Source organism: Anastrepha obliqua, chromosome 1 (assembly GCF_027943255.1).
Source record: "Anastrepha obliqua isolate idAnaObli1 chromosome 1, idAnaObli1_1.0, whole genome shotgun sequence".
Lineage (NCBI taxonomy): Eukaryota > Metazoa > Arthropoda > Insecta > Diptera > Tephritidae > Anastrepha > Anastrepha obliqua.
In genome coordinates this window covers 92,337,131-92,362,163 of record NC_072892.1, presented here as the reverse complement: position 1 = coordinate 92,362,163, position 25,033 = coordinate 92,337,131, and the positions used below count along the sequence as shown (strand labels likewise).

The following is a 25,033-nucleotide window of genomic DNA, read 5'->3' as shown; positions in this document are numbered from 1 at the left end:
AAAATTTTTCTACCGGATGCGGATTTTTCGTGCGAGTGCACCATTGTTGTTGTAGGAATAACTTTCCAAAAAACTGCAGATTCATCTGCATTATAAATCTGCTCATTGTCTAGCTCCATTTCTTCAATGATATTTTTAAGTTTCTGCCTAAACGGTTCTACTGCAGAGACATCACTGCTAATTTTTTCACCACAAATGTTTAATTTTCTTATGCCATGTCGGGCTTTAAACTTTTCGATCCAACCTAGACTTGCTGTAAAATCGTTTTTGCCAGTTATTTGATTGTAGAAATATTTTGCTTTGGTTTGAATCATTTCGGTTGATATAGGAATATGCTGGTGCCTCTGTTGGATAAACCAAGTCATTAAGGCCTCCTCCATATCAGCATGTTCTCCAAGCTTCATAGTCTGCCTTTTTTCTGAAAACAGTCACTAAGTTAATTAATTGTAAACTAAATTTAATTAAATGTTCACTAACCAGGTTTCTGTTCACATTTAGTCGCGAATTTTCTAATGGCATCACGTTTCTTTTTTATGTCAAAAACCGTAGATTTGTTGACACCAAATTCTGTTTCAAACCATCTTAATGATTTTCCTTTATCAAGGAGATCTAAAATTTCACATTTTTTCTGAAGAGTAAGGGTTTTATGAGCCCTTTTATTAAATTTTCCACGTGATTTATGCTGTTGCATTTCGTATACATATATTGTTGTTAAAGTACCGCTATTTTACGAAAAAATCACAAAGTAAACTAAAAATTGAAATACATATGTATGTACATATTGCGAAGCAAATTTGAAAAATGTCCGGATTATAGAGTAAAAAATGTTAAACTGTCCGAATTATAGCAGTTGTCCGGATTATCGAGATAGTACTGTATAGTCATTTATTTATTTATTTATATTACTTATTTATTATTTTGACGATTTTTTGTTTTAATTTTTTCTTTCATTAACCGAATACTTATTAATACTTGAAACAAAGTAGTATCTGAACCAAATGTCGCTGAAATAGCATATTTTTAACTTGGGGTTAAATAATCAAAATTTCAACATTATGAATATTTTTGTACACAATTTTTTTTTTTGTCTACATCGATTTTTACTGAAGTCTCTCAGTTTATTCATCTGCCAAAAATCAAAGATAGTATCAAAGTTATGAATAGTTAAGTCCATCTTAAGTGTCTATGTTATTGATTTATTCTTAATTATACAATAAATCACAAACTTAATTTCTCACATTTTTCCCTTGCGACAAACCATAAAACTGGTTTTCAGACGTGCTTTGGCAAAACTTCAGCGAGTCTTGGAATTTGTTTTCAGACATGCGTGAGTAAATATATGAATAATTAATTTACCCCTAATTTACTTTTAGCGCTTTAACGGTACAGCACGTGCTCCCAAACGTTTAAGACATGTTGCTAACAATGTTAATTTTTTAAGATTTTCGGGAACATCAAGGGCTATCTGCGCTAAGCGAAATTATTTTTGTATAAATTTATGTATTTTACAAGGGGTAAATTAATTTACAATTCATGAATTAATTCAGTCCCAAAAAATTAGAAGACTATGCCGTTTTAACACGGAAAGCCTGAGATACAAAACCGGTAGACTTTTTGTGTTTTTGTATCATCATTTACATGCTTGCGCTATCCAAAGCATTGGTCTTTTTAACCAATTTATATTTGATACAAATTAATAAATCTTGAGATATTAATGAGATATGGATCTTTAATTCAACGCCGTATGAATGTATGCGCATATGTTCATATATATTATGCATGACTTTTGAAATAATAATTATACAAGCAGAAAGGTAAGAACGTGTTTCATTATGTGGTTTTTATTCGGGTTGCGAAAACCTGGATTTTCTGATTACGTTGTGAAAGGTGCGCACCGGTACTTGGGGTATTGAAATATATATATAATGAGGTAATCAATACACAAATTAAACAAATTTACTATTTTAGTAAGCGCATAGATGTACATACATATACACTGCATAAAATAAAAAAACTGCATATACACTCTATAAAATAAATATAGCACAGGCACTAAGTTACAAGTTTTAACAGTTTATTTGACTCTAACAAGTTTTACAAGTTTTAACAGTTTATTTGACTCTAGTTTCAATACTCTTTTTATGGTAAAAGTAAGATACATATCCATATAAATATACGTAAAAAGAGGCAGTACCATGCCAATTTTTCCAAACTATTTAAAATTGATATTAACATTTTTTAAATCATGCTAGTGCCGAGGAAACCATAGGGACAGGCAAATGAGGCAGATGTATCCAGACATAACTAGTTTTGAGGCGCCTATAAATTGAAGCAGGCTACAGACCAGAAGTGGCTGCAATTGGCGATTAGGAAGGGTGTTGCTTTCCACCAAGCTAACACATATTTAGTAACGCCCAAGAACATCTGAGCGCGTGAATGGGAGCTTCTATGAAGCCATTGTAAAGTCCGTACCTAGAACCTTGCGATTATCACACTTACAATCATTTACAAAACTGCCTTGTCTGTACGAAATTAGCTTCAGGAGAGATTTGTGAAATAGAGCTGATAAGATTTTCACCACTAGCGACGAGGTCTTTTTCATTTGCGGAATTATGAAAAATCCTTCAAAAATTAAATTTGCTTCTTAAACTAAAACGCGTATAATTGTTTTAAATCAGATAATCCCAACTACTTTCATTTCATCACAAAGCGGAAAAATGTGCAAATTTTTATGACCTATATTTACGAATTCAAATGGAATTTAATTTCGTCAACAATTTTTTTCTACACGTTAAAGAAAAATATATTATAGCAAAATTTTTAAAACGCAAACCAAGCAAAGCGCAGAGAGCGCTAAAACCCGCTCAATATCAGATCTTTGGATTTCATATAGTTGCCCGAATAGACAATTGCTTTGCAAAAGTTTTTTGTCTTACGAACAACTGTGGAGAGTTGAAACGGAGGAAGTGCACTGCAAAAGAAAAATGTTGGCACAATAAAACAATACAGATAGCATTTTGAAAAAATTGACAACTTTTCTTGCGGCCTTTGAGAAAGACGTGTTTGTATTTCAGCATGAAAAGTTGCCTATTGATTGTAACTTATTTCTAAAGTTCTTAAATTGGTATTTTAGTTGAAATTTCTTCAGAATATTAAAATATATCAATTATGGAAAAAATCTCAAATACAACCGTTATCATATTTGTGATGTTGCATGGATAGAGCTGTTAGTAGGTTAGATTGTTTTGGAACAACGAATATGGAAAGATTTTTTGAAATTAACGCATCTAGTTGGAAATACGTCGCCCACTAAAGCGTTTACTTCTGCCCTACTTGGGGAAAATAAACGTTAGAAACATTGCTTTCTCCTCAAAATTATAGTTAAATATATTTTCATGTCTCAACTTACCTGCTCTAAATCTGGTAGAAAAACACGTGGCTACCGCTTCAGCGCTTCTTAACAGTATGGCGCTATGGAAAACCCGGCCGTTCGGCCACTCTTCTACACTACATACTATGAGTAGTTATAACCAGGAAATTGATTACTCTTTCCTTAAAGCCACCTTCGACAGGTTCTTCAAGATTAGCATCCCGTCTGGAAGAGAGTGGCAAACTCAAAGGTCATGGAGAAGATGGAAAATAAACTTCTACACGGATGGATGCAAGCTAGAAAATAAAGTAGGTCATTGAGTTTTTCAAGAGAATTAGGATTAGAGTTATCGGTCCGACTGCCGGACTACTGTAGTGTATAGCAGGCAGAAATCTTAGCCATAAAAGAGGTAACTGTGTACTTTAAAACACACGCCGTAACAAAAACTACGATAAATATCTTCTCGGATAGCCAAGCGGCCATCAAATCAAAGGAGGCAGTTATACTAAGTCTAAAGGTTGCTCAGGAATGTTAGGCAGCTCTAAATGATATTAGCACTGTATTCAAGGTCAGCTTTATATGAATTCCGAGGCACAGAGATATTGAAGAAAATTGCAAGGCCGATAAGCTGGCCAAAAAGGGGACTAATTTTCCTCTGCTTGAAAACAGAGGCAATATTGGAATTCCTATGGCGACTTGCAAATTAAGGATACAAATTAATATTCTCCAGGAGGCCAATAGGTCATGGAGAGAAGAAAATACGTGTGTTATATATACTTGGCTTCATTGGGTGTTTGGCCGAGCTCCTCCACTTATTATGCGTCCTGATGTTGTTCCACAAAGGGAGGGTCCTACGGTTTCAAGCCGACTCCGAACGGCAGATATTTTTATGAGAAGCTTTTTCATGGCAGAAATCACCGAGATTCGAACCTACGTTCTCTCTCTGAATTCCGAATGGTAGTCACGCATCAACCCATTCGGCTACAGCGGCCGCCGTGTGCTACAACCAGGCGAATTTGACCGCAAAAAGAGAACATCTCGAAGGACGTGACTCGTGTCACAAGCCATTGGCTGTTAGGCACTCTTCTAGGCTAGGAATATTTTCGCATGAATACTGCAGAAGTGGTAGAGACGAGGAAGAGGAAGAACAGTAGAGCGCTTCCTCTGTAATTGTCTAGCCTTAGCTAGGAGTAGAGTAAGGTTGTTAGGAAAATATCATTTTGACTCTCTTACGGAACTATTCGGTGTTGGGATAAATCGTATTCTACGCTTCATAAGAGAGTTTAATTGGCTCCATGAACACTAACATTAAGGTTGCCGTGTTACACAGTCGTATTACAACGGACCTAAACAAAACAAAACAAAAACCTAACCTAACCTAACCTTTTCATGTCCGATGTCGGCAGAATTCTGATGGATTTCTATATTTCAAGTAGATATAATAAAAATATACGTATACCTACTTTTGCTTATAATTTACTACAACAAGATCCATATAACATAAAACTTAAAATTGGTTAAAATTCACTTTGATTTTTGATAATTTTTTGTTGGCGGTATTATGCATTTTTGTCCATATTACTGTCAATTACAATTTTCGGGTTTTTGATTTTTATATGGAGAAAATACGCCTGACTTCCTCAAAAAAAATTTTCAAAAATCAACGCGATTTTTCAGAAACTTCAAACTACCAAAATCTGCTATAAAAAGGCGCGGACTCGAAATTTGATTGGAAAGTGAGATGAAATTTTTCAAGTTTTTCAAAATTTTATGCAAATTCATTTTTATTATAGTACACATTATATTTTTAAAAATATATAAAAAATTTGATACAAACTAAATATGTAAATAGTCAAGATATGAATACTGGTGTCTAAATGTCTAAAACTCTCATTCTCTCTAATGCTCATGTTTATTTTCCATTAAAACAAATTATGAAAGATTCAAAATTGCTTCTGCATTTTTTTAAACCGCTCTTTGAAAATAGTGATTCCACATTTACGTTTCGAACTACTGTCACGTCCTTTGTCGCTACATTTTTTAAACTTTCGAAAGAGGCAATCCCTAAACCATTAATGTTTTGACTTCATAAGAGTGAAAGACCTGAAAGTCAGCAGAACCAGCGCACAGAGAGTGTAGCAGGTGAGGTAAGAGCTGTCATTTTAGTATTTAAAAGTATATCTTTTGCATTTTTAGAGATGGCGCTTTATCATGCTGGAGGATAACTTTATCATAACTTTCTTAATACTGTACCCGCTTTCTCTTCAGAGCGCGGCTTAAATGCATTAACTAAATTCGATGCCGGTCCCCTGTAATAGTTTGATTGAATTTTAATATTAATTATTAATATCATACAGAGTTAGTCGCGCCAAATATGTGTAGAGTACCTTGACGGTGTAAACAATCGGTTCCGCAATTTTCTTCAATGGGAGCTGAATATCAAAACTTCCTCAAATCGGATCCGAAACAAAACGAGAATAAATTTATGAATAAACACAAATACTCTAATTATGTTCGCAAATGCTGAAGCTTGCTGTGTAGCACATATTTTAGATCTATGTATAGTATACATTGTATACCGATCAACGCTTATCACTGCAACACTTTTTCGAAAACTGGTAAACTCAAATTTGTACACCTCTAAGTAAATTGTTTATTTTTCGCTATAAAAAACCAATCAAGCGTGGTTTTTGTAATTCGAACTAATATTTAGAAATGCCTTTCTAATAAATTTTGCCTCGGACATAGTGAATTGACAAACATTTGTTGGGAGCAAAATGAGGCTAGTGCAATAGTAAACTGGAAAACTCGCCCGCGGATTTAGCGCACTGTAATTCGACTGACATATTTCTTTTTAACTTGAGAGTTTTCAAGTATCTCCAAAGATTCAGTTAATTTAAAGACGAGTTTATTTCATCAGCAGCTATGGTTTTTGGAATGAATGGAAACTTTTGACCGAAATCGCCAGCCAGCAGAATCATCGTATTTTTGAAAGGTTTCTGATTATTTTACAACGTACACAATCGTACACATATCAGTCTAGCTATTCCGAAGTAGTGATATCACATACTTGAAGAAGTTTACCCTTATTTATTTAGAATGAAGAAGAAGATATGGTAGTAACTCAACGATATTTAGTAGTAACTCAACTCCAGCGCCAACTGGTGAGTAAAATCATTCACACATGACTGGAAATAGCAAACAAAACAAACAAACAATTTCAAAATCAGCGGAGACGTTCTCAAGTGATAATGTAACTTACGCTTGTGGTCACATTAACACGTTGGCTGCCACGTCGCACGTTTTCGTGCGACACCTAAATGTTACCATAAGGCCACGTCGCACATTTTCGTGCGACACCTAAATGTTAGCCTGAGGCCACGTCGCACATTTTCGTGCGACACGTAAATGTTACCCTGAGGCCACGTCACACATTTTTGTACATTTTAATATGGAATTTTACATAGAATTTGGATTCTCTGGCCTGTGGTGAACATTTTGGTGTATTTCCCATGGCCGTTGTGTATTTTTAATGGTATTTTTTTGGATAATAAAAAAGTTGTAAATTAAAATTTGTCTTTTTATTAATTCTTTTAAAAATTAATTCATTTATGAACAAAACAAATATAAAAATATATATGTATGTAAATTCAAATGGAAATCAGTAGAAAAACAATAAACTTATAATTAAAAATTCAATTTTTTAATGGAGATCAGTGCAAAAATTAATTTTTCTGGTGGGAATATTTAGGAAAACATTCTGCACATAGTTGCGGTTTATTGGGCAGTAGGTGGTGGTCCTTTTCAAGCTCTTTCTGGCTGTTACTCTCTCAGCAGATTTTTTTGACATGGCATAACACAATACACAAGCACGCCTTATTGTTTTTCCGTTGTCGTCCTTTCGTTTTTCTATAAAATGTTTTCCTTTTGTTATGGGTTCTGGAAACATGAAGTCCAACAAAGCATTAGAAGTCTCTTGCCGAAACTTAGTTATTGAAATTTGTTTGTTTGTAGCCTTTTTATATATAATAAAAGCATTTACGACAGACATTCCTAGTAACAGTTCAAAAGCCACTTTGCGGTACCACTTAACACCTCTTCTGAGAGTGGTGGCGTAGGCGGTCATTTGATCGGATATATCAACACCTAATTTGGCTTTGTTGTCATCAATAACAGCAAGAGGTTTTTCAAAAGCTCGTTGCCTTCGCTTCCTGGTAGAAAACTAAGTAAAATAAACTAAAATAAATACAACTCGAAAACTACAAAAAATTACTGTCGCACATTTTCGTGCGACGTGGCCCCACAACATGTTTTATGATCTCCTAGGCCATGTCGCACGAAAATGTGCGACACAAAAAAAACATTATAACTGCAAAATTAGCGACCAAAATAAAGTCGCGAGCAGTCAAAACTTATTTTTAGGCACTAAGAAACAAAAAAGAACATAAATAAGTTGTTGGCCTCAGGTGACCAAAATTGTTAAATGATACTGCTACTGAACGATCAAAATTCTAAAATGGCTTTGGCAGCCAACGTGTTAAGAAAACCCGGTGGTCTAGAAATTTCAAAAATTCGATGTTTTGTTTTTTCGATATTTCGAAAGTATAGTATCTTAAGAATACAGTGTGAAATTTTCATGCGGAAATTCCCAATATTATAGCTTCTACCGTCCATTAACTAGGTAGAGAGCCTTCCGCACGCTCCTGTACCTCAAACTTTAAACTCATTTATCTCGAAACGAATTTTTTCGAATTGTCTAAAATTTTAAAATGTTGTTAACAACATGAATGGCTATCGCCCGTACTAGAATCATATTATTATTTTAACTATTTCGTATTTTTTTGTTCAAAAGCTGAAAAACCCCGATTTTAAAAGTGTCAAATTAAAAACCGCGCCATTTTGTCAAATTTTTTTTTCTAAAGGGTAATTTTTCAAAAAAACACACGTAAAATTCAGAATAATGCATGAAATTTTTATTTAAATCGATTTTTATTTAATGTTTGAAGATTATTTCATGCAAATGTTGACCGCGACTGCGCTTCAAATGGTCCATCCGCTTAGTCGAATTTTGACATACTCTTTCCAAGGTTTCGGCCGGTATTTTACATATAAATGCTTTAATGGCTCAGGCTTGTCTGAAAAAACATGAGCTTTAACATAGCCCCACAAAAAATAATCTAAAGGCGTTATATCGCACGATCTGGGTGGCCAATTGACAGGTCCCGAACGTGAAATAAAATGTTCGCCGAACTCGCCTCTCAACAAGTCCATTGTTACGCGTGCTGTGTGGCATGTCGCACCGTCTTGCTGAAACCACATGTCTAGCAAGTCAAGCTCTTGCATTTTGGGCAAAAAAAAGTTGGATATGATTTCACGGTAGCGCTTACCATTCTCAGTTACGTTACGATTCGCAGAATCTTTAAAGAAGTGCGGTCGAATGATACCTCCAGCCCATAAACCGGACCAAACTGTGACCTTTTCTGGATACATTGGTAGCTCTTGTAATTCTTCTGGCTGATCTTCACTCCAAAATCGACAATTCTGCTTATTTACGTACCCATTGATTCAAAAATGAGCTTCGTCGCTGAACACAATTTTTCGATAAAAAAGTGGATATTCGGCCAACTTTCCAAGAGCCCATTCACCAAAAATTCTGCGTTGCGGTAGGTCGTTCGGCTTCAATTCTTGCACCAACTGTATTTTGAAAGGCTTCACACTTAAATCCTTTCGCAAAATTTTCCACGTTGTTGAGTAACAGAGACCCAATTGCTGCGAACGGCGACGAATCGATAATTGATGGTCATCATTAACACTGGCCGATACAACTGCGATATTTTCTTCAGTTCGCACTCTAAGCGTGTTGGTGGTTTGATGTCCAATAATGTAAATTTGGTTCTAAATTTAGTCACAATAGCTCGAAGAGCCGCTTCAGTGGGTCGATTAAACTGACCATAAAATGGAAGAAGCGCGCGATAAACTTTCTTAACAGAACACGAATTTTTATAATAAAATGCAATTATTTGCAAGCGTTGTTCGTTTGTGAGACGATTCATGGTTAAATTATAGCCCAAACTGAAGATGTTTGACAGTGAAACAAAACACGAAACGTGCCTCAGCTGTTTAAACCAACTGCTTAAAAAGGTAATAGCTAAAAAGTGACCCGTTAGCAGCGGGATATAGCTTCGGTCATACTGATTAATATAATTTTTGGGGTTTTTGTGTTTAGATAAATAGAAGAGCCAAAATGGACAGCACCGTCCAGGTCCAATTATTCGAGAGGATCAATTTCAGCGCCATTTTTAAAATTATTAAAATTAAAAAAAAAAAATAATTGTTTTTCGTGTTTGTATGGTATGTAAAAAGATTTAAATAACGTTTTTCATTTTTATATTGTAAAAAAACATCCAGAAAATACGCAAAATTTTCGAGCTCTATACTACCGGGCCCTTTAAGACACTTAATGCTTTTTCAATATTCGCAATATTTTTCACGAACATTTTTATCGTTATTATAAAAAGTTATAAAAAATGTTCCACACCAAAAAAGTTAATTGTATAACTAAAATAAATAAAATGTAAGTAAAAATTCCAAACTTTGCATACAATTTTCAAAAACTTAACAAATTTCCCAAAATTAAATTAACTCGAATTTTTAGGAAACTTCTGACATGCAGTCCATTTAATTTAAAGTGAAAGCTTCAAATCGCTCAAAAATTGTGTCGATTTTTTTTAATTTTTTTCGTACTATGTTGAGTATTTTCTTTTATATAAAAAAGTTCAAGCATTTTTTATATGGATAATATGTCACTTTATTATAAAATTAAATTTCAATGGGCTATAAAACTGCATAACCAAAAGTTTTCTGAAAAACTTTATAAATAAAGTAAAAAAACACATGATCTCAAGAAGTAAAGTCAGCATTACAAAACTTACGTCTGACCAATTATAAATAAATTAACTCGATCAGACATTTCCGCAACGCAGTAAATTATGAACACTACACTATGTCAAGGTGCACCAGACCCGATTACCAGCGAAACAAAGAGATAATGCGCATATGCGAAATTAAACTTGCAGCTAAGTGGAGTCGACAACGCCGAAAAGAGTACAACCGACATGTCAAAAGAATGGCTAAAGGGGCGACTTGTGAAATCAGCAATGCTAGAGAGACCTAATATGCCGAAAACGCCAAGTTATCCCCAAGAAGAAGGCAAGCGTGTTGAACTTACGGCTCACGATGCAGATAGAAAAAATGTACTTATACATATGCACATGTTTTATAATTTTAAAACAGAACACAGATTTAAATAAAGTTGAAGAAGAAGAAAAAGTAGAAGAAATATTGATACTAATTTTGTAAAATTTTTGTGAATTTAATAGAAAGCTTTGATCTTTGGCTTCTTTATAAAAGAAACAATGCTTTCATAAAGGATTGGCAGAGAAATTCAACATGAAAATATTTTGTATATTGTAGAAATTTTAAATGACTGGGTAGTTTGATTGAAATGGTGATTCAACCAGAATCCAAGTAGTGCTTCCGCACCATTTTGTTGTCACCTCTCGTTTCCAACTTTTTTAACGGTTATTTATAGCATGGCTATATCCAGGTTGTACGGTTTAGGAACCTTATTGATGTCCAAGCCAGACAGTTTTTAGAGACTCCCAGTGGTTTGTCTAGGTTTGACATTTCCTTTTTCCATACGGCAGGGCATTCACAGAGGAAATCCTTTTTCTCCGGTTGTTTGCAACTGTGATAGTGTGTTTTTGAGACTAAAAGCCAGTTGCGACTGCCCTGAGTCTCCGGACGTCCCGTCGTTTCATATTTATCAATGTTGACGGTTGTTTGAGGTTGTAGGTAGGTCATAACGTTTTCCTAATTGTGAAGGTCAACTGGTCTCTCCATTAACAATCCGGAGGTATTTTGAGGAAATGATATTCTTAATTCCATCCAGTGGTTTGAATACCAATTTTGCGAGAACATTATTCATGGCAGATCCCCTCTTGCCAGTTCATCTGCTTTTTCGTTACTTTGAATGTTCCGATGGCCCGAACCCAGATTGGTTTCCACTCAAGTTGGTAAGGCTACTCCTACTTTGTTCCACGAGTTTAGAGGTTGTTGTAGCCGAATGTAGTTACTGTATTGCAGTTTGGCTATCTGAAAGAATAGCCATATTGCCCTTAAAAGACAAGTCTGCAATTAGTAGTCTACAAGCTTCTCCTACAAGCTTGCTACACTCGACTTTTCAAAATTTCAACTACGAAGCAAAATATTTTAAGGCACGTATTAATATTTTTTTTTAGTGTATTAAACGTTTTCCATTAAAGCTGTTGCCATTTCGAATAGGTTTGGACATAATTGATGTTGGGAATTTCACTTCATTCAAGTTCTTGGCCGTTCTATATATGTATATAAATAATTGGTCCGCTGTGGGTTTCGTAGGTGCCTTTTAGCATATGTATGAATGTGTATGTTGTTGTAGCGCATCATCGCTAGTTGTGGCGGTTATTTGCATAAAATTTATAATTTTTTGCATATATTATACGCACACATGCATAAATCTGTATTCAGCACTCTTCATCTTTATTTCCAATCGTCAAATTAAGTCAAGGGATTAAGAAATAAGAGTACGAAAAATTTTAATTAATTTCACATTTTCGCCGGTTCTTTGTTTTGAGATTTGAGTTGTTTCCTTTTGCCGGCTTTTTTAAAAGGCAAATTCTTTTTTGTGTAAGTATTAGAGAAGCGTTATTTAAGTTGTGGCCCTGAACCTGAAATTCTACAATTACGAGTAGACAAAAATTAAATTCTTTCGCGATATAAAATAGCACATGCAATGATTTGGAGCGTATTTCTTTAAACGTCGCTCTACTCGAAGGTTCTGTGTAAAGAAACAACGTGGATATAATGTTTCGCTATTGTGTGGTAAGTGGTGTGGAATTTCACAAGGCACTTCGTCAGCATCAGGGCGATTCCATGTCAAGTGATCGAAGTAGTTTGGTATCGTGAATTTTTCTGGAAATTGATATACTTGTGCATAATAAAAAATTGTGAATTTATTCAATCTTGAAAATTTTGATATCGAATTTTTAAGGTGTTTTTTTTGTTGCTTCGCTAGAGCAATATTTCGCACTGATTTTTCAGTGATTCGCTGTACGCATTTGAAGATAACTTGAAAAGTTATGGGATTTTCATTATTAAGATAATAAAAAAGCCAAGAAAAAAATCTTGTTTTCCCAAAAATGTTGAGCAAAAATAAATTGTTTTCCAAAAAACTTTTTTAAAGTGTATTTTACTCAAAAAAAGTTAAAAAAATATTTAAATGTTAAAAGGAACAGAAGATATTTCATTTTAGAACCCCTAGCACATTGAATAAATCTCAAAAATATAAAATATTTTGTAATTTTTTTTCCAATTATCAAAATACTTTTATCCCTTAAGCTGGAATCACCCATCAGTAAACCAAAATTCAAACAGACAGCTAAAGCAAAATCATTGAATTTATTTCATTAATTTTTTTGCAGTACCTTTGCCTACTAGCTCTTGCTGCTGCCCAGAATGGGGGTTACAATTACGCCAGCGCCTCCGCACCCGAACCACAAGTGTTCATAGCGCCACCCGATCCAGCACCCGCACCTGTGTCTAGCACTTCCAATACACAATATGTGGCTGATGTTCCAGTAGTTGCAGCTTCGCAACAACAAATCCAACAAGCAGCACCTGCGTCAGTGCAATATAAATATCGTAAAGATTTTTACTATTTTAAAGCTCCCGTAGCGTCTGTTGCTCAACGACCAGTCGCACAGGCATCTCAACCCGTTCCCACTGTGCAGAAACAATTGAATGTGGTTGTTATTAAAGCGCCTGAAAGCAGCAAATCCCACTACCAACAACCATTACGTAACGCAGTACCACAAGTCGTCGAGGAAACAAAGACCCACATATACGTGCTCAGCAAGGAGCCAGGCCGCAGCGCGCCAAAACCAGCCGCATCACAGCAGCAGCATGTCACGACGCACAAATCGCACAAGCCAGAAGTGCACTACCTCAAGTATAAGACACCCGCTGAGGCACAACAAATACAACAACAGATTGTACAACAGTACGGTGGTGGCAATATAGTAGATTTAAGCGCGAAGGTAGCTGCGTCCAATGTAAATAGGCAATACCTCGCACCAGCCGCTTCGAATGGGAATACTCAAAACTTCGTACCAGCCGCTTCAAATGTGAATATTCAATACCTCGCACCAGCCGCTTCGAATGTGAATACTCAGTACCTCGCACCATCTGCTTCGAATGTGAATACTCAATACCTACCTCCAGCGGCTTCGAATGTAAATACTCAAACCCTCGCACCTGCTGCTTCGAATGTGAATAGTCAATACCTCGCACCTTCCGCTTCGAATGTGAATACTCAAACCCTTGCACCTGCTGCTTCGAATGTGAATACTCAATACCTACCACCAGCCGTTTCCAATGTGAATACTGAATACTTGCCACCATCATCTGAGCCATCGAACGCTTATATTTCACCGAGATTTTTCTTCAGACAATAAGTTATAGTACAAACATAGCTATCATTGTGTTGATTGCGGTGCAAGACATAATTTACATTTTATTTTGGGTTATTTTATTTTTCTGCGATACATTTCTCTATGAGAAGTAATCAAGTAAGGCAGTGTGTTTTGTAAGAAGGCATTTGAAGATGTTTTTAAAAATGCATTAAAAGAAGTAAGGGGGTATTAAATAAAACATTGAAAGCTTTAACTCACTGTATTTTAATGGAAGGCATGTGATTTTCCAAGAGTCGAGGCAAAAAAAAAACCGAATGTATCAGACAAATTCCCTTCGACTGAATATCAAGCAAATTCACTTTCAATGCGACATTGGTGTTCTATGTTTCGTTTTGTTCTATTTATTTCCACCTTTTTTTCTGAATTGAATTCTGAGTGTATTTAAATGTTATAAAAAACGATTTCCCGAGAAAAGTACTGGATACTCTCACATCACTTTGAATTTGTAGATTTATAACTTAGCCAAAATAGAAACTTTTGTTGAAGTATTTATATAATTATTAAAATGAATGAATATTAGTATCCATTAAAATATTAGAAAAAAAAATGTGGCGTAAATATTTTTTTTAAAGGGAAATCATGGCAAATCGAACTAAGATTCGATTCTTCTCCAAATTATGAAAAAAAATAAAGATATCGCCCCAGACTTCGAAAAGGACGGAAACAAAAATAGACGCCCTATGGATGGGGCTTGTAGAAGAGTTCAATGAACGTGAGCCATCCGCTAGAGGATGTGTCGGACTGGAAAAAGTAAAAATGGCAACTTACGTAACTTATTTTTTCATGCAAATTTTTAACATGTTTAGATGGACTGGAAGGCCTCTATTAAATTACGGCATAAATGACGTAATGGAGGGCAATACGCAAAGGCAGCATTCAAAAGGTTGAATGCGGTCGTATACAAGTTGTTCCGCTGTTGCTTCTAGGTCTCGTAGACAGGAACCACCCGTAACAGATTTATTGAAAATGAACATCAGTGAGCAGACAAACGTAATTAAAAGCTTGGTTGATAGTTTAAAATAAAATGCGAAGGCCTCAAACAGCGCAAGTGAAGTCATTAAAAACCTTTGTGAAGCTGTTAAACACATGAGAGCCACAATCACGGATAGTAACGCACAAAACAAAGGGCACTATATTTAAATGGAGAGAATACGGAACAACAAAAATGAGCTTAAACTCAAAGAATTGGAAGAGTTAAAAGTGTACCTGAAAACCCACTGCAATAAAAAGTACTGGATTATTTTATTAATTAAAAAGATAAGCAAGATTTTTTTAGTCGTAACCCCAAGGAATTTCAATTAAAGTTTAAAGTTTGCTAATTAGAATTACATTTAGTACCCATATATGTTTCCAGTTAAGAAAAAGATAAGCAACAGAAAATATGTAAAAGTACATATAAATGAATTGTTTTTTGCAAAGCTTAAAAGCTTTATTATTCAATTTAACAGTCTACAATCGTATTATTTAAATTCAATTATTAGAAACTTCAGTGTTCAGGAATGAGCTAAGTATTATGTATATTACATTACATTTCATCTATATAATTTAAACTAAATTCTCAAGGACTTGAGTGAAGGCTGTGCGCAATATCCTCTCTTATTCTAATAGCCTCGTCATTAAGTGTAGTCGCATTTATTAAATCTTGCGCTTTATAGTGTTTGCAAATATTATGCAAGGCGCAGCAAGCATTTGTTTTTTGGACCCCTTTTTGTGGTTGATATTGAACAGAGCGGGCGAAACATCTGAAACGGCTTATTAACACTCCTAATGTTCTTAAGTTTTGCGTGCCGAAATATGTATTAGGTTAAACTCATTCTCTGCATTGTCAACATGTGAAGAATATTGAAGAGCACCGTCAGCATCTCCCAAAAGCTAATAGCCCCGTTTTCCGTTTTCGTGGAACTGTTCGAAATAGTCATGAGTTCCATATCGGAGAATTTGTAATTTTGCCAATGGCGTTGAACGTCAATCATATTGAACTAAACTAGACAGCTGTAGTATACAAACAGACAAGCAATGGAGCACGTAAAAGTCAAAATAAAGATTCCCATCACTCAAATATAATTCTTTATTTAGTAAAAAAGTTATTCAATAACAAAACTGGATGATTAATTAGGCATTACATTTACTTAGCCAATGACTCTCGATATCCCAAAGTTTTGCAATAATTGTTGCTTAGATTTATTTACTTCGTGTTCGGTTATGTTTATTTTTATCCAGGAAGAATTCATTTTTTCTAATATAATATAAAAGTATGTATAGAGCCCACTTAACCCGCCCTTCGTCGCGTGGGGTGAAAAAAACACTTCATTTTCAAAAGAAATTAATATTGCATCTTCTTCGACAAATTAATTTACGGGCCAGCCTATTGCTTTAGGTGGTGCTATGCTCAACATATTCTGTGTGGTTTCGCACAGTTATTGCCCCGCGATTCAGTTATTGTCCCGTATTTTTCGCCCCACGTGACGGTTTAAGCCACATCATTCCTTCATTACCTGCAACTGTTTTGGCAGCAAGAAGCTCGATGGTGGCAATGCCATGAAGAATGAGAAGTGGTTAAGGTATTTTATAATGTTTTCCGTAGAAAGTGGCAGTGAAAGTTTCCAGTCGCTTACTCTTACCCTTCGAGTAACAACAAAGTTGAAACCCATCGTCGTATAAAAAACTTTCAAAAAATATTTAATCTTACAAGCTTTCTAAAGGCAGTGTTGATATTGTCGATGGACTGAAATCTTAATATTCTTCTTTTATTTTTTTCAGTGCACGATATTAATTGTTTAAATGCTGCTATAATATTTGACACTTTGCATATGGAGCAGAATTTAAAACGCAAGGATTTAATTAATTCTTTAGCATTTTCTCTAATTGAAACTCGCCTTGCATGTTGGCATATTTAAAACATTGCCTCGGAAATTGCCGTTTCTCATTCAGCATTTTACACAATGCTCTCACGAACAAGAAAGTATCCCAGAACTAGAACGAAAAAAGCGTAGATGTGAACTCTATCCGCAAGATTTAGACCGCAAATACGCAGAAACATGTGTCCATTGCAAAAAAACTATTTGTCCAAGTCACTGTCAAACAATTTCCATGGAATGCGTAGGTACAATTTGGCCATGGAATTTTTATGTTTGTTGTCACTTTTTCGAATGTTTTTTTTTTTAATGCCTCTTTTGGTTTTGAAGACTTGAAGACACAAATAATGAATGAAATGAACTCGTTACCTTTCAACTTTTTATTTAGTTAGTAACCTATATGATATGAATGAAGATTTCACATTATTTATGGACTATATTTTGTTGAGTAACTGAATGTGTTTTTTATATTTTTTATTTAAAATATATGTAAATAATAGAGTAACTGCGGGTATAGTGGTATACCCATTTTATTTTCGTCTATAAAATCGTTACATTTTATTTGATTTGAATGAAAATTTATCAATAATATGCTACCGTTATTAAGTTCAAATAAACCTAGCTTCAAAAGCCTTAGAGCTGCGAGTTTCAGAAATATTTAAGAAAGTACTGCAAAAGGCGGAAACAAGCCCTTGAAGAAATTGGCGGGTAATGTGGTATACCTTATTCTGGTAATGTGGTATAGTATACCACATTACCCGCATATGATGCTTTTAATAATAAGTCAGTTACTTTTGATTGATAACTAAAATTTTATTGCGAACCATTTAAAAAAGGATTATGAATTGAATTAAAACATATTGAACAAAAATATTTTAAACTTCAATTGACAAAAAACGCAACAATAAAATTCATAACACTTGTAAAAGTATTACTTACAAGGATCGCAAAGAAAAATAGCACTTCGATTGGGAATACACTTTTCGTGGGCCCAAATTTGTTCGCATTGCGGACAAGAGGTCCAAGGCTTCATTATTATATCCTCCCCATAAATTTTGCCACAGTAGTTGCAAGAGGATTCTTTTGTTGGTGGAACATCTGGAAACTCCTCTTCATTGTCACTTGAATGCGAGTCAACAAACGATTTGGTAGAAATATTTTTTTTTATTAGGGGGTTTTGGGGATGGATTAACCGGAGCATTGCGTTTTCTGTTAATGCTTTCAATGCTCTGTAACAAATTACACTTATAAGGCGAAGATGTTAAAACAGTTGCCTTTGTTTTCCGGCCTTTCCGATTAGGTGGAGGATCTCGTAGCTTTGGTGGTGGAGATATTTCCCAGGGAGTAACGAGTCCTCGGCTTATAATAAACAAATTAAATAGCGTTCCTAAAATTTCCATAGATTTTATTGCAAAACTTATGAATTTCAGGCTCAATTTCCATGGTTGATGCGCCTGGGGTTTCTTCTGTCGTTGAATTTATAGATTCAACTGGATCCTCTGAGAAGACAATATATCTAGCAAGATTTTTTATATAATATTTAAAACTGAATTTTACCTGATGATGATGAGTTCCCAGCTATAAAATCTGCATCTGTGAAAATATGTTTGTCAAACGGATAAATCCCCGTAGCTTTAAAACCATTTATTGCAATTTGTCCAGTTTGAACCCTCAAATAAGCTTTAGTAAATAGTTCTGCGATATCAAAATGTGTAACTTTTCTGCCCTGTTCACGCACAAATCGTCTTATTTCGTCATTATAGTACTTCTTAAAAGGTCCCATAAAAGCCATATCCAACGGTTGAAGTTTGTGTGTTGAATGGGGTGACAAAGAAAGTATAGTCACATTGTGTTCGCGCGCTAGATCAATAACTTCTATATTGCGTGTGTGGCTATAATGCTCATCTAATATAAGAAGCAGAGGTTCAGACGGAGATGGTTTCGTTACGCTTAAAACATGCCTGAACCATTTCGTGAAGATGGGAATCTGAACCCATCCAGACAAATGGCACACCGAGTTTGAGCCAGGGGGAGCGTCTTTCATTAGAAAAGGGTTATAGTTTTTTCGTGGAAAGATGCAAAATGGTGGTACGAAACCACCTCCTGCGCTCATGCAAGTGATGACTGTAACAATCGATCCTCGCTCAGCTGAAGTCATTGTTCCAATCTGTTTTTTTTCCTTTCCGAGCGATTATTTTTGCCTGCTGCGAAGGAACTACTCATATTCCGGTTTCGTCAACGTTCCAGATACGAGTAGGCGGAAAATTATGTTTTGCGTTTTCTTCTTCCAGCAATTTGAAAAATATATCAATATTTTCTCGAGAAAAATCACTTGCACGGTCGATGCTTGTTCCAGTTGGCTTTCGAAAACTCAGAACATTTCGGTGTCGGTTACAGAAGCCTTTTAGCCAATCCTAGCCAGCGCACTCTTTAATAACGGAGAACTTATTGGGAATGTTGTTTCTTGTGGCAATTTGATAACACAATGACCGCACGTCTGCGCGTGTTAGTCCCCAGTACCTTGACTCCATTTCTAGTAAATATTTAACTAAGTCATTTTCAATTTCCGCTGTTAAAATCGGAGCCCGGCCAAGTTTAGTAGTCAACAGCTCCTCGATGGATTTCTCGCTTCTTGACAGGCGCTGCAGAGTGGTATGGGGGACACTAAATGTCTTGGAAGCCAAGAGAATACCCATTTCACCTTTCCTAACCGCTTGGATAGCTTTTTTCATATCCTCTGCTTTCCATTTTCGTATTTCACCTTTCTTCGGCATTTTTTTGATCGAGAGGATAATATGGTACACTTTAGCCGCCTTTACCTATACCACAATAGCCGCATTAGAGTTTGAACAAATTAATTTTGAATAATTAAAAATCGACCAAATACACAAAAACATTGCTTATATGCTTCACTAGTATTAAACTCACTTATTACTTTCCGATGAATAAATGCAGTTTAAAGCACAGGATTTTAATTTGCCAGAAATTTTCCACTCAGCACAAAAAAATGCCAACCACACGACCACGCGATTTTTTTACAACTGACTCACTGTATGCCTTGCAAACACAAATCAAATCACGCTTTTTTAAGATTCTGAGAATGCCGAAATATCTAACTTGGTCCCGCAATTTCCACGTCTTTAGTTTTCGAATAAAACTGGTATACCACATTACCCGATTATACCACAATACCCGCAGTTACTCTATTTTTGTTAAGGAAAACTAATAAAAATATCCAAAGTATTTTAAAAGCAATTAATTTAAATTTGGGGTCATAAAGGGCCCCTCGCGATGTGTAATGGTAGTAAAAAGTAGCGCGACGGACGGCAGGTTAATTACTTTAGCAACAGTACTTCGCGCCATTGTAATAAAGCTATATTTTCCTATAGCTTTCTGGGAGCTGACTTCTGCCCAAAATCGGAGTGGTGCTGCCAACTGCAGTTGCTTCCTTTTATATGAGGAGCAATGATGTTCAGAAGCATACTGATCGCACTTTTGCTTAATATATTATAGTATGTAGCTGGACTTAGAAGTTTCCGTCAATAGTTTGGCAACTAATTGCAAATTTTACATACTTACACAGATTATGTAACCTCGTATGATTTGAGACAAACGCTAAGGATCTTTCTACTATTCCTCTGCGCAGCTCTCGATAGCAAAAACAAAGTAACAAATGGGTAGGGTCCGGCAGCCATTGTGTGGATGTTATGATGTTCGGAACATTGTTTTTTAGCCATTCTTGGTTCACTCGAGCTTTGTGAGACGGTGCCGAGTCCTAATGAAACGTTAATGGTCTGCCACAATCAAGTCATGCACGGGCATCAGCTGCGCGAGCGGTCTGAAGTTGGTTCTACTTCGAGTGCCGAAACCTGTAATTAAACCTCTCATTTAATTATTTTTAGCCAGTTGTTAAATATTAATTTCGGGAGTGAGTCGAGTGTAAAAATTAACAAAATTGTCTTATATTAATCAGTAAAAACTAACAGTTATTTCTTTTACTTTATGGAAGTAAATAAATAAATATATAAATAAATGAACTCATTAAACAGTCGACAGCCAGTTTATAATAATGAATTTGTCCCGAACGGCTGCAGGCGTAAGGGAATTTTTAGAGTTTGAATTCGATCATGACAAACAGCTAAAAACACTACTTCGGTTCTTTAAGAGAGCAGCAATGCTTCAATTTAGTTACCAAAATTATGTGTGATGTATTCGATCTATATGAAACCAATTCTTTCCAAATCAAATCAAAGTAACTAACATGAAAATATTACTGAAACGTGAGTAATATTGAAAATGTAGCAAAAAATAGATTTCCTCATAATGCATTCAAAGCTACTAGGTTATCAAAGCAAATGGCAAAGCCAGCGGAAATTGGTAATTCTTATCAAAAATATTTTTATATACCAGGATCATACATAAGCTTAATTCACAATTATGTGGAAACAACCTGGAATTATGGCACTTGTAAATTATGACTGCAAATATGCACATTTTGTTGTTGTGTTACCATGGTAATTTGTCAATACCATAATGCCAATCCAATTGCACTTCATTGTGAATTATCCTATTATTTTTAACTGACTAATTAGGTTTACTCAAAAAGAGACTCAGAGCACTGTTTTTGGAAAGCAATGGTCATGTTAGCTACCTGAGCGCGCATGAATATAAAATCCATACATACATAAATACTCACTGGGGTTCTCACGCTTTAGCTTGAAAAATAAACATATGATTACTTATTGTGCAAACATTTGTAAATGGGTATTAAATTTTATTATGCGAGTGTGTGTGTTTAAGTATACGTGATGGCAAATTGCTTTAAACAAATTCAGATAAGATAACAATGCGCAGCAAACGGTCAACATATAAACCGATAATTTTACAATATTATGGCAATTTTAACAATTACGATACATTAGTGACTCACTGTTGATAAAATGTATTAGCAACTCTTTGCGGATGCCTCTGAGATATTTAACTCAATTGATTGTAAGTTTGTATGATAGACATCAAGTAGAGGCACATCGGATCGTAAGTACTTTCAGAAAACTGCCAAGCTGAAGAACTTTCAAAGTTAGTATTTGCTCTAGCCACCTACGATTTCTCCTCATATATACTCCATTGCAATATTATAAACATAAAAATATAGTTTATACTACAATAAAAGCCTTAAAACGCACAATTTCAAACTTTGAACAAAATTTTGAAAAATCTTTAAAATCTCAACAAGTTTTTCATAATAATTTTTTTATTGCAATTTTAGGAAATTCTTCTGTTTATCCAGTTTTATAGCCCATAAAATTTTAGTTTGACAAAGTTCAAGGTTCAGTGACTCCAAAATATAGTTGTTTTTTTCGTTGTGGTGTTACGCCTTTTCTGCCATACAAAGCGCTTGCTCGAATTTTTATATTTTTATTTTGCAAATGGATTTGCAAGTAAACACTTTGGAGCTAATTTTTGACTGTTCACGCGATAGCCGCAGTACTTTTTGGAATAAAATTTTTGCAGATTAGTTGGACACTTTTCTATTTCTGATCTTTCACAATGATAGACTCGAAAATGTTTGATATTAAAACAGAAACTTAACGTTCTGAAAGTCATTGCGGTTAAGATTAAAAAAATTGAAGAGAATTAATTAACCGTAAGATGAATAAGGGCGATAAGAGATTTGTGAATTAAAACCGATAAATCTTTTATAAATTTTTGTTACAGCTATAGGTAGAAATTATATTTTCTATGCAAGAAGGTGATACCTCTTATTCAAAAGAAAACACCCAACAATCTTTGGGACCATTAGTGTAAAATTAAATATGTCACTGACGATCACGAGTGAGGAAAAAATCTGTCAGCACAAGTCATATAACAGATTTACACAAATGATTTACAAAAAAAAATCGAAATATTACAATTTTAAATCCACCAGGCATTTGGAAAATGTTTTCAAGTTTACCGGTTCTATATGGTATTTGCTTAACATTTTTTTCATAAATCTGTAGCCAACTATTTGTATACCATATATTGAAAGAGAGTAGTTTATTAAAAATCAGAAATAACTATTAAAGGGTGTTTTTTTTAGAGGTTAGGGTTTCAAGATGAAATAAAACGTATATAATTTAATGTTATGACCAAGAATTTAGCTTTATTATAAAGATAAGGGTTTGCCATTATGTTTTAAAAATGATTTCGGGCAAGTGGCTGCCGCGGCTGGCTCGAATAAATTCCAGCCGAGAGGCCCAATTTTCGACCACTTTTTGCAGCAATTGGGGCCGTATGCCAGCAATAACGCGCCGAATATTCTCTTCCAAGACGTCAATCGTCTCGGGCTTATCTGCGTAGACAAGCGACTTCACATAGCCCCACAAGAAATAGTCCAGCGGTGTTATATCGCACGATCTTGGAGGCCACGCCACAGGTCCACGGCGCGAGATAATGCGCTCACCAAAAGTTTCCTTCAATAAATCGATTGTTGCGTTGGCTGTATGGCATGTAGCGCCGTCTTGTTGGAACCAAAGGTCGTCCACATCAACATCGTCCAATTCAGGCACGAAAAAGTCCTTAATCATGGCTCTATAGCGCTCTCCATTGACTGTAACATTATGGCCGGCTTCATTTTTAAAGAAATATGGACCAATGATTCCCTCTGCCCATAGAGCACACCAAACAGTGACTTTTTGAGGATGTAACGGCGTCTCAGCAATGGCTTGTGGATTATGTTCACTCCAAATGCGACAATTTTGCTTATTGACATACCCATTCAACCAAAAGTGAACTTCATCGCTGAACAAAATTTTCTTCGATGCGTCGCGCGAACCGAACCATTATTTTCGTAATAAATTTGCACGATTTGCAAACGTTGTTCAGGTGTAAGTCTATTCATTATGAAATGGCAAACCAAACTGAGCATAAATCAAGTGACAGCTGTCAAAAAGACCATCTACGAAAAAAGTAGTGCCAACTTGAAAACCTAACCTCTAAAAAACACCCTTTATAACTCAGGTATCAAAGTAAAGCCACTTAAGAAAAGTCTAATAAAAAATTTTCTGGAAAGTTTGAAAAAATTTGTTTGAAAAGTAGGAAAATATGATAAAATTTCACAAATGATAATATCTAGTTTTTAGACGTTAGTAAAATGATATTTTTGATTAGAGTTCCCACCTAATTTTAAATAGGAAAATTATATAAACAACTTTTTGAAATATTATAATAAGTTATAGGATCAAATTAATGGTCTTAAAAACGTTTATGTGAAAAATATATTTGAATGTTGTAAGAAGAGAGCCTTAATTTAATTATTTATTATTGGCCACTTAATTTTAAACCTGTTAATTAATTAAATATTTGAAATGAATCAAATATTAGGACGTGGGTATCACATAAAAGGGGACTGGGAAATCTCTACTTAAACTGAATTATTTTGCCACCTAATTTTTAATTCAAATCTACCGCAAATTCATTTCTACTACATTGAAAAAAAAAAAAGCGGAAATGCGTTGCTAATGTAACACTAGCAAATTGAAAGTGACTTTCCAAAATTAGTGGGGAAATAAACATTTTTGAGAGAACACTATCGCTTTCTTGATCGTACAAAACGGCTCCGATATATCAAACCATTTTGTTCCATACAAATCGATCTTCCCTAATACTCATAAACTGTGGCATATATTTTCATTGTGTCAGCATTGTTTTGGGCAAAGCTTTCGTGTATATTCATTCATCTTAACTTGTCCTAATTTCTCATTTTCGGTGGCCCCAATCAAATTATCTGCTTAAAATTTCAGTAAAGGAAACCCCTCTAGCTGACATGTTTGAGGAATTTTCATTATACATATTTTGAATAAAGCCGAAAAAAGCCCATTTACGTGTAGGTAGAATATTTGAATGCACTACAAAACCAATTGTAGTTAAATTCTACCATCCCATATTTTTTCGTATTTTTTCGTCAACAGCTGAGTCTATGGTCAGTAGGACCTGAATGTTTCACAGTGAGATTTCTATAACTTTTCGTGTTATACTCTGGTTACGTATCTGCTTGCTAATGGATGTATCAACGTTTCGATCGACTTGCGAACGGACGTAGTATCCAAGTACCTATGCGAGTGCTTCGCCATAACAAATACTTGATCACTTCACATGGAATCGTTCATCTAAGAAATCAAAAAACACAACAAAAATAAGTAAATCAACTGCATCGTAGATTCCGGGTATGAAATGTGGTTTTTTGCATTCTCGTACTC

General features: G+C 35.0%; 1 protein-coding gene across 1 annotated transcript; it reads left to right on the top strand.

The window, feature by feature from the left end:
- The first annotated feature begins 12,233 nt into the window (after positions 1 to 12,233).
- LOC129235907 (uncharacterized) lies at positions 12,234 to 13,980 on the top strand. The gene is made up of 2 exons (XM_054869980.1): positions 12,234 to 12,292; positions 12,892 to 13,980. The coding sequence occupies exons 1-2, from the start codon at positions 12,275 to 12,277 to the stop codon at positions 13,921 to 13,923; spliced, it is 1,050 nt and encodes a 349-aa protein (XP_054725955.1). The 5' UTR covers positions 12,234 to 12,274; the 3' UTR covers positions 13,924 to 13,980.
- Positions 13,981 to 25,033: the final 11,053 nt, after the last annotated feature.